At 51.9% G+C, this 12,282-nt stretch overlaps 1 protein-coding gene across 1 annotated transcript; it reads left to right on the plus strand.

Annotated features, from left to right (window-relative positions):
* Positions 1 to 1,422: 1,422 nt before the first annotated feature.
* On the plus strand, positions 1,423 to 8,423 carry RAB5IF (RAB5 interacting factor). The gene is made up of 4 exons (XM_074888604.1): positions 1,423 to 1,618; positions 3,781 to 3,884; positions 5,878 to 6,007; positions 6,666 to 8,423. The coding sequence occupies exons 1-4, from the start codon at positions 1,490 to 1,492 to the stop codon at positions 6,705 to 6,707; spliced, it is 405 nt and encodes a 134-aa protein (XP_074744705.1). The 5' UTR covers positions 1,423 to 1,489; the 3' UTR covers positions 6,708 to 8,423.
* The last annotated feature ends 3,859 nt before the right edge of the window (positions 8,424 to 12,282 follow it).

A 12,282-nucleotide genomic window follows, 5' to 3' on the forward strand; every position in this document is an offset into this window, starting at 1 on the left:
TGGAGCTAAATCCAGCTGGAGGCCGGTCACAAGTGGTGTTCCTCAGGGCTCGGTGTTGGGACCATTTCTGTTCAACATCTTTATTGATGATCTTGATAAGGACATAGAGTGTATCAGCAGTAAGTTCGCAGATGACACCAGGTTAAGTGGGAGTGTCGATCTGCATGAGGATAGGGAGGCTCTACAGAGAGACCTGGATAGATTGGATCGGTGGCCAACGTCAACGGGATGGGCTTCAACAAGGCCGAGTGCCAGGTCCTGCACTTGGGCCACAACAGCCCCCTGCGTGGCTACAGGCTTGGGGAGGTGTGGCTGGAGCTGTCTGGAAGAGAAGGATCTGGGGGTTCTCACTGACAAGCAGCTGACCATGAGCCAGCAGTGTGCCCAGGTGGCCAAGAAAGCCAACGGCATCCTGGCTTGGATTAGAAATAGTGTGACCAGCAGAAGCAGGGAGGTGACAGTCCCCCTGTGCTCTGCACTGGTGAGGCCACACCTGGAGGGTTGTGTCCAGTTTTGGGCACCTCAATACGAGAGAGATCTCGAGGTGCTTCAGCGAGTGCAGAGGAGGGCAACGAGCTGGGGAAGGGCCTGGAGAATAAATCCTGTGAGGAGAGATTGAAGGAGCTGGGACTGTTCAGTGTGAGGAGGAGAAGGCTGAGGGGAGACCTCATCACTCTCTACAGCTCCCTGAAAGGACGTTGTAGAGAGGTTGGTGCTGGTCTCTTCTCACAGGTGATTAGTGACAGAACAAGAGGGAACGGCTTTAAACTGCAACAGGGGAGGTTCAGGCTGGAGATGAGGAAAAAACGTTTCCCAGCAAGAGTGGTCAGAGAGTGGAATAGGCTGCCCAGGGAGGGGGTGGAGTCCCCACCCCTGGGTGTGTTTAAGGGCCGTTGGGATGAGCTGTGGGGGGATGTGGTGTAGGGGAGAACTTTGTAGAGTCGGGCTGAGGGTTGGACTCGATGATCCCGGGGGTCTTTTCCAACCCGAAGGATTCGGTGATTCTGTGACCCCACGGCCGCTGCCAGCCCAGACGCTGCCGTCACACCGGGCACGGGCCGCTCCATCCGCCACATCCGCCCGGGCCCAGCGGCCGGCCAGGCCCCGGACCAGCGCTGCCAGCGCCTGGCGGAGGGAGCCCGGCCGAGGGGCCGCCCTACACACCGGGGGTCCCTCCTTCGCCTCCCCCGGGGCCGGGGCTCGCTCGGCTCCCGGGGCGGCAGGGCCAGGCGGGAGGGGTGGGTGGGGAGGTCCCACCCCTCACCGCGCCCAGGCTCCGCCCACCCCGGTCCAGCCCCGCCCCCAGCCTAACGCGCGCCGCGCCCCGGCCTGGTCCCTCTCCCCTGCCGTAGGGGGGCGGTGCTCGCCTCTGTCACGTGTGACGCGAGGCCCGCCGCGATTGGCGGAGCGGGGGCGCGGGCGGGTGACGCTGCGCGGCGGCCGCTTCCGGGCCGGCGGCGGGGCCGGGGGAGGGCAGGCCCGGAGGAGGATGAGCGGCGCGCGGCGCAGGGAGGAGCCGCCGCACGCGCAGCAGCACGCGGTGGCCAACGGCGGCGCGGCCGGGCGCGGCTCCGTGTGGGGCAAAGCGCTGCGGAGCGACTCCGCCTGGCACGACAAGGTGGGGCCGCGGGGGCGGGACCCGGGACCTCCCGCCAGGGCGGGCGCGGGGAGGCTGCTGTCGCCTGGCGCTCCCGGGGCCGCTCGCTGGTGCCGCTGCCGCGACCTGCCCGCCCGGCCCCCGGTCTCCGCCGCTCGTCCCCGCCCACACGGCCGGGGAAGGCTCCACGGGCGGGGCTCGGCGGCGCGGCGGCGGGCAGGCTTAGGCCGCAGCAGTGCCCGGCCCGCTGGGTGCGGGGAGCGCCGGCAGCCCGCCAAGGGCTCTTTGAGTTCGTTTAAATCCCTCTTGCGGGGAGCGCGGGCGGCTTTGCCGCGTCTCTCCCCCCGCCCTCGCACGTCGGGAGGGCGGATTTCTGCCCCGGGGCGGGCTGCGGCAGGGGAGGCCGGGGTGTCAGCTGGCAGCCATCCCGGTAAGCACAGCATTGTTGTGTAAATCCAGCCGTGGCGTTCACACTGGACAACCGGTGCTCCGTGGTTTTGTGTCGTTCCTTACCCCCAGAACTTGCCCTCCAAGTGCTTCCTGAAGGCAGATGTGGCACATCCGCGAGCTGTAGCCTACAGCAGACCCGGCTCTTTTCTGCTACTTGGGCGTGGAGCCAAAGAAAACCCAAGCTGCACTTATATTGAGATACCTCAGATAAATTTAGGGTTTGGATTAAACAAAAATTTACTTTGTGTAATTAAAAGAAAACTAGAAATATAATCTACTTTAAGAAGTTGCATGAAAAATGTATTTGCAAATCCAGCTGACCTGTCAGGCCTGAAGGGAAAGGGCAGCAGCAAGAACAGGCTTGTGAGAGTTTCTCCGTTAGTGTCACGGCACGAGTATGTCACGGTGGTTGTTCAGCTGTTTGCGGTCTGCTTTACTGTTCCTCACCTCACCGTTCCGTGCAAAAAGAGATTTGGTTTCTACAGAATTTCATGTGTGTGCTTAACTTGCGTGATTTGTTCATTTGTCAGCAAACCTTCCAAGAGCGAGTGAAAGAAAACATGTCAGCCGCAGACTTCTCAGTGCTTTTAGCACTAGCGAAGCCTCTTTCCCCTGTGCGTATCTTCCATGTGCTGTGATGCTCCTGGGCAGAGCCTCTTCCTGCTGCTGCCCACACGGTGCTCTGAGCTCCTGCAGCATCCCGGGTGCTGCCGTATCCCTGGCACAGGGCCCGTGTGCCAGGGACGTCTGCTCCCTGGCTTGCTGGCTCTGCCTTTCAGCATGGAGAAGGTGTGGGCTCTGCCCTACTTTTCCTGGGGGGACAGACATGAATCTGTGTCGCTTTTTTCTTACCAGCTACTGTTGCCACGGAACTGGTGGGGCTCTCCTGTGCTTGGCCTCATCCCCCTCTGACAAACTGGGCAGGAATTTCAGAGTTAGTGAGGGGAGGAATGACAGGCTGTCCCAATGTTTTGATGCAATAGGATGCGAACTGAAGGCTAAAATGACAGAAACATAGTGACAGACAGAGAGAAATGATCATATCTGACATGGATTCTAGTCTTTTACCTCTAGCCAAACAAATTTGCACAGCCTACAGTAAAATCATGAAGGCCATTGGTGTTTGGGGGTGTGCTGGGGAATCCCATCCTTGGGGAGGCTAGAGAAAAAGCTGCAAGTGAATTTTATTTAAAGCGTGAGTCAGCATTGTCCAGCTGCCATACTTACAGTTGTGTTGGCCCTACAGACAAACGGGCAGGACCACTTCACTGCTGCTCTGAAAGAATGCAGATGCACTCGTAGTGTGTGCGAGAGATGGTTTGTGGTTTGGAGTTGGTGTGAGCACTGGCTACTGGTAGCACTTGTTTCTGTGTAGGGGAGGGCCTGGGGCGCTGAGAGTGGCTGTAACAGTCTTAAAGCATAGACAGTTCTATAAAAATTCACTAGAATAAAAGTTTGAAGAATTCAATCTTTAGTAAGCAAGGGGACTAGATACCTGTTCACCTCTGCAGTTAGCCCATTGGAGGACAAAGCCTGTATTTAATTTGGAAGCGGAGAAGTCGAGGGTGCGTGAGGCCGTAAGCTGCTTTCATCTGCTCTGAGTACAGTATCTTATACCTCGAATGGAAAACTAAGTGTTCGGTGTGTTAGATTTTCACCTGTTAATTGTATGATGCTTTAAAAAAAGGAAACGTAGTGAATACTAAAATCTTTCTTGTGCTTTATCTCTTCAGGACGAGTTTTTAGATGTGATCTACTGGTTCCGGCAGATCATCGCAGTTATTTTGGGAATCATCTGGGGAGTAGTTCCACTGAAGGGATTCGTGGGAATAGCAGTGTAAGGTTTATTTCTTTTTCTGTCTCCTGTACTTTCCCACATTTGGACTTTACTTGATGTGTGGTTTAAAGTTGTGCTGTTAACAACGGGCTGGCCAAATGCAGTCTCTGCTGTGCATCTTAAAGCCAGCGTTGCATTCCTGACTGTTATTTGTTTTCAAATTCATATAAATCATAACATGTCTTCATCAGCCTCTTTCTCTCTCCTCAGCCTGATTAATGCTTTTTAAAATCATTATTTATTTTGTTATTATTAAAGGGAGAGGGGTAGAAGGAGGGAACAAGAGGACTTGTGAGGAGGCACGTGTGAATAGGGGCTATGAGTGTAGTGCCTAGTGTGGCCACCTGAGAGGTAAGGCCCATGGAGGGGAAGGTGTGGTAGTCCTTCTCTTTGAGTCTCCTCCTCTCTGAGGAGCCCTCCTCAGAGAGGAGAGTCTGTTAGTAGACAAGAGGGGCAGCTTCTCTTCGGAAAAGAGAAGGTTTCTTCCAAACACCAAAGACCATAGTTAACAAGCAGGCGAAGTGGCACCGTTGGCAGTGCCTCTGCAGCGCTCCCAGCTTGCTCAAGTTGTTCTTCCAGCTGCGGTGCATGGGGAGGGCAGTGCCCAGAAGGGTGTATACACATCGGATCCCCACCGAGACATGGGATTCAGGTCACCTCCCAGCAGGTGTCCAAAGGCTCCAGTGAGCACTCAGTTATGAAATAAAAACTTGTTTGGCCCTGGCATGAGCCTGAAAGCCTTTGGAGGGACACCAGAGATGGGAAACATGGCCCTGCTCTCTGAACACCAGGGGTGGGAAGATGCTGTGTCTGCTCTGGGGACTCTGCAAATGTCTGTGCCTAGTCAAGGTCTCCTTGTGAAGCTCACAGCCCCACAGCTTTTCTTAGGCAAAATTGACTTATCTTGTCCCTCTCCTGAGTGTCCTGGCTGTGGCGAAAAAGTGGAGAGAATAGCAGCAAGGAAAAGAAAAAAAAAAAAAAAAAAAAGAAATTAAATTTAGGGATAAGGGGCTGTAAAGCAGTGATGCTCCAAGAGGAACTCAATAGCTACATGCAAACAGTTAAATCTAAAGTGTTCCAGTAGCAGATGTGGAGTAGCTGAGAAGCATTGTTCTTACTTAGTCATCCATTAATTCACAAGGCACCTTCAGCCAACTAAGCCAATTCCTGTGCTAAACGTTAATAAGAAATAAAAGTCATTTGGTGTACAGTGGAAAAACTAAAAACCTCTAGAACTGTGTGCGTGGTTTCTGTGGTGTGCAGTTGCACAGCTGCTCACAGCTTGCTGCTAGTCACTGAACTTGCGTGTATGTCTTCCCATATTGCTCTTCCTATCAGCTTTCTTTCCAGGGAATGTACCTGTCACTTCCCAGGTTGCCCCAGCCCTAAGCTGGGGTGGTGTAAAGCCAAACGTGTCGAAGGACAAACAGATCACATTTTTTCTCTCCGTTGCAGCGTAACTGCTGGCACAGACTAGAGAGCACTGAGAGTTGTCTCAAGCTGAACCCCAGTGCTTTGGCTCTCATCTCGAAGTCACTGCATTTGGTCACGGGATGCCAGCAGGGATCTAACTGAGCATAAAGTCTAACAGTCTTCCCTCTTAGCAGCCTCAAAATCAAGTAGCACACACGAGGAAATGGGATTCTATCTGGGAGCAGGACTGCTGCTGATCTGCAGGACAGGAAAACTTTCAGGGTTTGCAGATCTGCTGATACCTCCAGCTTCTGACTACTGCCTGTTGAGCCTTACTAGGAGTAGGCTGTGCCTTGTGAGGTGGCCTTCATCCAAACCTAGCATACTATGGCAAGCTGACCTGGAGGTGCTCTTTTAAGGAAGTGGCTGAGCTGCCTGGGAAGTGTTGCAGGAACAGTGTTCCTCTTTGCTTCCTCTCTGCTGCGGATGGAAGACATTTCACTGCCACGTTGCTGTACGGGATGTTGGATACCAGCACCCTGTATCACTGAAATGACTGTTCCTAATATTTTTCTTCCAGATTCTGCCTGATCAATGCTGGTGTTCTGTACCTCTACTTCAGTAGCTTCCAGCAGATAGATGAGGAGGAGTATGGTGGGACATGGGAGCTAACAAAGGAAGGATTCATGACATCTTTTGCACTGTTTCTGGTAATGCCTCTTGCTTGCTTTAAGTTGATCAGTGAATTGTGTTGGTACACTTTCTGAGGGCAAAGACCTGGGAGAAAAGCAGGTGAGGTGGTGTGCTGATAGGAGAGATGTGTTAACATCATCTAATAAGTGGAGTTGATTGGGAAAGAAAATCCCAGAATCTGATGGCTACTGGCTATGAAATACAGTATTAACGCCTGGGATTTCTCTGTAGAATGTAGGATGCAAGAACAGGCAGCTATACTTCTGCAGCTACCGCTGAACTTTTATGTCTTCCCACCCTCTGCCCCAGGTATCCTGGTGGAGTTTCATCTAGAGCTAGTTACACTCAAATTGGTGTTTCGGGTGTCTTGGTTTTTCCCTTGCTCCCCTCCCCCAAGTCTCTGAATATGCTCAGCACTTGGTTTGGTGGCGGCTCGAAATCACTAGAGGGACTGCGGTGAAATTTTAATGTGGAGAGGCTGGTCACCCCAGAAGGCAAGCAGGCTGAATGCCACCATTTGTGGCGTGTGGTGATCCTAACATCTCTCCGAGACCATCGCAAAGCTGGAATTCAGTCCCCAGCCCTCTAGTGAGAGCAAGGCCTGAGGCTCGTTTTCCATGTCTGAACCTTCTCCAGAGGCATCAAAATAACCTTCACTTCCTTTTCTCCCCACAGGTTGTTTGGATAATCTTCTATACTGCCATCCACTATGATTGACACAGTCTGCAGCTTTTGCCTGTTAAATCAGTCGTTAGTAAATCGAGAAGGTTTTAATAAATCATAGTCGTTAGTGGACTGGTGGGAAGGTGGGGGAAGTCAAATCAACTCCCTTCCGTACCAGCGGTCTGATTAGCCTGGAAGAGCCCCAACTCTTCTGCTGAAGAAGTCTGTCTCCGTTTTATATACCCAATAATTGTTGGAACTATTAAAAAGCCATTGGAATTTTTGGAAGTGGTTCAAGACTGTTCAAATTTGGAACTTTCTGTGACTCTAGCCAGTAACTATCGAACTCCTGTGTGCTGAAGGTTGAATCTGTTAATTTAATGTATGTATGCCCTTCTGTTTGAAATCTGTCATTAAATCCTGACTTGTCTTCCATTGTTGTCCTTTAGACAAACAAGTTTTTAAAAAGCAGTTGTAGGGTATGTGGGAGGAAGGCACTGCAGCATCCAGGATATGAGTTGAGTGGCTGTCCTTAGCATGTTTTTGTAGTAATCAGATCTGATTTGATTAAGCAAACTCTGTTACCATTTCTAATATTTTTTGTTTTACTTGCAAATCAGTTGTCGACCAGAATTTTTAAATGGTCTTTACCGAAGACAAATTTTTAAGCAATTTTGCTAGAAAGGTGATTCATTTGGTTAACGAAGGTGTGTTCAGCAGGCTTAGAAACGCTGCTGCATTCTGCTAGCCTGACTACTGAGTTGCCATCGCATACCTCAGAGCTTAGTAGTCTTGAAGGACAGTCATTCTGGAGATACCCTTTTAAATATTAAGCATTTAAATGCTTTTTTTTTTTTAAGCTCTTGAATTCAACTGCTCCTTGTTAATAAATGCAGGAGACTAAGACACAACTGAGGCAGCTATTATCTTAAATGCAGAATTACTCACTTGCAAATCAGGCAAAGTACATAGCCTCTGGTTTGTGAGGTGCTTTTTATGAGTTGATCACTTCATAGCTCAGTTCCTCCCTAGTCATGCCCTTTTTGTGCATCAATGGGGGAGTCTCTGCTTTAAGATATTTTTAAGGATGTGTCTTTCAGAAATAGTTCTTGGAAAACACGCACAGTCCTTGTTATTGTCAGAGGACCTTGTAGTCTTGTTGCCATGTAGTCCTTGCTTTTCTAAACAACAGCTCAGGCATCCAAAAGAGTCCTGACCTAAAGCTGCCTTATAGTGAGGAGTTGATAGTTTTAGTGTGCTCTTGCTGAAAGTCTGCATTGTTTCCTCGCTGATAGAAGTCCAACAGCCTGGTTCTTGCGTGTGAGTGTGCAAAACCAGGGATCTGAATCTCTAAGTGCTGAGCTCGCGCTCCAGAACTGCCCACTGGTGCAGGCCTCTGTTCTTACCAGGGAAAATGCTGTCTGTTCTTGGTGGAGAAAGCACACCTGGCTATTTTAGGTCCTTGGGATGCCAAGGGAAGAGTGCAATAGCAGGCAGCTTCTGCTACTTGTGAGTTGCCAATTTAAGTGAGTGATCTCAAACTTCATATTTTCTCCTCCCCATCCCCAAACTTGCTCAGTCTTCTAGCCTGATACTTTCTTTTCCTCTCCTTTCATCTGAAAGCATCAATTTCCTACAAGAATTGCATAGCCTGCTACTTCTAGGTCACCCTTTCCTACTGGCATTTGTTTGCGTCTTTGCTGCTTACAGCCATCAGTAAAATCATTGTATACTTGAAATGCTCTAATAAATGTCACCTGGATAATCCACTGTGCAGCTTCTGTATCCTCTCACCTTTGAAGTTTTGTAAAATGGTGGGAGTGTGGGATTCCTTTAAGAGTTTTATTTTTGGTAAATATCTAAGCCAGCAGCTGTTTGGGATTCTCGGGTCTCTTGTGCTGCAGGCTTGAGTCCTCCACTTTCAGAAGGGGCCAGAAGCATTTGTAGTGGAAGTAGTAGCTAATGTTTAGATCCACGCTTTAATGGGGGGTTAAGCCAAGCGTTGCCTCTGTGTAAGCTGTTCTGCTCCTTCAGCAGCTGTCCCTGCCCCGTGACATGCACTCATGGCAGAGCCACTGCTGCCTTGCAGGGTGCCCAAGTCTGGTCCGGAGCAGGACTTCAAGCACTGCTGTAAAATGTACAGAGTGAGGGAGTGCAGAGCTGGAGAGTGAGTTACCTGCACCTTTGCTTTACTCCTTGCCTACCTGCAGTCCCACCAGCTGAGTTGCTTTGAAGTTCTCTACAGTTCTAGTGGCTGGAAGCTGAGGCAGAACCAGAGTTGAGGAGGATCATGACTATGCAGAAGAGACACTGGTCTCCTCAAGGCTCCTGGTAAGTAAGTTAGTGATTGCAGTTGCTCAGCTGCAAGCTTTTAATCTCTTAAGGTTTCTGTTTTAAGGGGTGCCTCAATGGCTAGAAGCAGGTATCCCTAGTGCTGATCACCAAGAGAACTTAAAGCTATGGCATCTGCTCCTGAAGAAATGAGGCTCATTTTAAGAAGTTCAAGGGGATGTGGCAGCCTGTAGAATGGAGTTGAGCCTCTTACAATGATGAACGCTGTAAAAACAAGGGGGTTTTGCAGAGACGAGAGAGATTGACATAGGGATGGTCTAGTAGAGAATGTGAAGTTGCGTGCTAGGAGGACAGAAGAGCAGCAGCTGATAGGAGCAGGGACTACACTGCGGGGAACAGGGGCTTGGGCAGCTCCTCCATCCCCAGCAGTTCTGGTGTTGGCACAAGGCGTGTGTTTGTCCTGCGCTCTCCTCTCCTTGAAGGGCGGGGGACTAAACCAGTGGCTGGTGGGGGGTCTGCACCATGATGGGGCAGTGACTCATGGAGAACAAGGTCTTTCCTGCGCTGGAGAGCTGAGCTGTGGGAGTCACGGCTGGTGGGAGGCTGCACGGGGTCTGCAGGATGGTGCAGGGAGGAGGCTGTACTGCCTGTAGGCTCTGCAAAGCTCACTGCTAGCTGCTCACCTGGAGGAACATCACTTTGGCTTTCAGCAAAAAGAAGCCAGTCCCTGTCAGGAATGACAGTGAGATATTCCCTCGCCTAACCTTGTTGTGAGGAGAGGAGCAAGTGTGTTCTGGTGTGGAACTGGCAGAGAAATTTCTTGTGGTCTTTCTTGGGCTTCAGGCATAATATCTGTTAAAACTTTTATGCAAGTTATTTTTGGTGTTAAAGGGGAAAAACAGCGTGGGTGCAAAGATGTGCTAACAGGTGTTGGGAGGTGGCAGGGCTGGGCATCTTGAGTCTTGGCAACATCAGTTGTCAGACCCCAGCGAAAGCAGCTGCTGCCCGCCGCAGGGTAGCTCTGCAGTGCCGAGGGCTGGGCACGCAGCATGACGTAAATTTGTTACCTGTGGTTTTGGTCCAGCAAGGGAAAGCTGCGGATGTCACTTGTCTTTAACAGTGCTTGGGATGTCCTTAAAGCGAGCGGTGCCTGTTGGGGCTGGGGGCACACCACTGAGGAGCCTCTCTCCCTCTGTGGAGGTGTCATCACCTCTGCATTTCCAAGCTTGTGAAGGCTGTGCTCACAATTGCTGGGCTTCAGCTGCCTGCAGGTGACAGAGCTAATTGGTTTTGGTTTGTCAGAAACACAAGAGTAGCAGAGGCTGGGTTGATCTGGGGCAAGCAGGGTCTCGAAAACCCAAGAAGCATGAAGCAGAGCTTTGTCTTCAAGCACACATGTATCTGACAACTGGGGATAGTGTTTGCTGAGACCTTCGGGGACAGCAGTGTCCCTGCCCACACTTTCTGGGTGTTTCATTTCAAGGACATCTGTTAACACTCCTCCAGGCAAATGGGTGGAGGAGGATGCAGTATACACAAAGCTTCTGGCCTTGGAGGAGCTGCTTTGGTGGGGAAGGGACCACCTGCGGCTGCTGGGTATGGGAAGACTGGAGAGTTGTCTGAACATGGAGCAGGCTGAGACTGGCTTGTAAAAGCCAAACTATCCTCACAGGAGTATTTAGTTAATAACTAACTAAATAGTGCCCATTATGCCCTCAGGCTGTTGGAGGGCACTAGCAAAACTTTGCCACTGCCACAGCAAAGGAAGGTTTACATCTCCCCGCATTACGGAGCACTGAGTGAGCTGGTGGAGCTGTTCGTGCAGGGAAGAGCAGAGGGCATTAACTGGCTTGTTGGCAGATGAGAAAATAGGACACGTACCTGTCAGGTGACTTCCCCAGAGCCAAACAGCCCAGCACTCAACACGCTCTGTCTCCAAAACAACATGATGTCCAGGATAGATCAGGGCAGAGGATGGATTTTTCAGATCTGGCAGCCAAACAGCCAAGCACGTGTGCCAAGCTGAGGGGGAGAGGCTGGTGTCCTTGCGGGGGGAAGTAATTTGCACAACCCTGAAGCATTTTGTTCAGCCCAGAATGCGACAACCTCTTCCATCTGCTGGTTATTTCACTGGTGTTTTTTAGGTCAACCTGTGAAAGAATCGTAGGGGGAAAAAATGAAATTTTTCAGCCAGTTTGATTTCAGAAATGTCCATGCAAACGGGGCCTCCCCCGCTGTATGTATTTCAATCAGAGCTCTGTGAAATGGGAGCTGTTGGTAACCACGGGTCAGGTTTGCCCCAGGCATGGCTGGGTCTGTGGCCCCAGCTGAGGCTCTGCCTGCACCCGTCTGGCTCCGTGCCGGGCGACTGCGCTGCCTGACAGCCTCAGCCTGTCCCACACACGCGTGGGTGCTGCTGGAGCCGGCAGCAGCGAGAGCTGCGGGTGCCAGGGCTGAGCCTGCCCAGAGCTTCACCTGCAAACCCGCTGCGGGGGGGACCTCCATCCTCAGCTCTCATCTCCAGATGGCCACGCAACGAGGCTGGGGAAGGGCCTGGAGAATAAATCCTGTGAGGAGCGATTGAAGGAGCTGGGACTGTTCAGTGTGAGGAGGAGAAGGCTGAGGGGAGACCTCATCACTCTCTACAGCTCCCTGAAAGGACGTTGTAGAGAGGTTGGTGCTGGTCTCTTCTCACAGGTGATTAGTGACAGAACAAGAGGGAACGGCTTTAAACTGCAACAGGGGAGGTTCAGGCTGGAGGTGAGGAAAAATGTTTCCCAGCAAGAGTGGTCAGAGAGTGGAATAGGCTGCCCAGGGAGGGGGTGGAGTCCCCACCCCTGGGGGGGTTTAAGGGCCGTTTGGATGAGCTGTGGGGGGATGTGGGGTAGGGGAGAACTTTGTAGAGTCGGGCTGAGGGTTGGACTCGATGATCCCGAGGGGCTTTTCCAACCTGAATGATTCTGTGATTCTGTGAGAGGTCCATGTTGGAAGGCCGAGCTGGCTGCGACACAGAACACACCAGCCTGCTCCGGGTCACGGCGTCCCTCGCCTGTTGTGTCCCACGGGGGGCTGGGCCCCGCCTGCTGCTGCGGAACGGGTGAAAGGGTGCGTGTGAGCCCCCCGCTAGCACGTGCTAGAGGTTTGCTTGAATAAGCAATGACACAAAGTACGTGCTGGTCACTTAGAAACTCTTCCAGTCTCTGGGGATGGACTAACAAGTCTGACCCTGGAGGCTTGGCCTGGAAAGCCGGTGCCCCCGCTCTGCGTGGGGCCGGGGGGATGCACACCCCGCCCCGCCCCGCCGCCGCTCTGCCCCAGCGCACGGGGCCGAGGAGGA

Source organism: Strix uralensis, chromosome 18, assembly GCF_047716275.1.
Source record: "Strix uralensis isolate ZFMK-TIS-50842 chromosome 18, bStrUra1, whole genome shotgun sequence".
Taxonomy (NCBI): Eukaryota; Metazoa; Chordata; class Aves; order Strigiformes; family Strigidae; genus Strix; species Strix uralensis.

What these genes read in the sequence shown, in the direction of transcription:
- RAB5IF (XM_074888604.1), top strand. Translation starts at nt 1,490, where the DNA reads ATGAGCGGCGCGCGGCGCAGGGAGGAGCCGCCGCACGCGCAGCAGCAC. An exon ending in ACTCCGCCTGGCACGACAAG is followed by an intron (nt 1,619 to 3,780) that starts GTGGGGCCGCGG and finishes TTATCTCTTCAG; the next exon opens with GACGAGTTTTTAGATGTGAT. An exon ending in CATCTTTTGCACTGTTTCTG is followed by an intron (nt 6,008 to 6,665) that starts GTAATGCCTCTT and finishes TTCTCCCCACAG; the next exon opens with GTTGTTTGGATAATCTTCTA.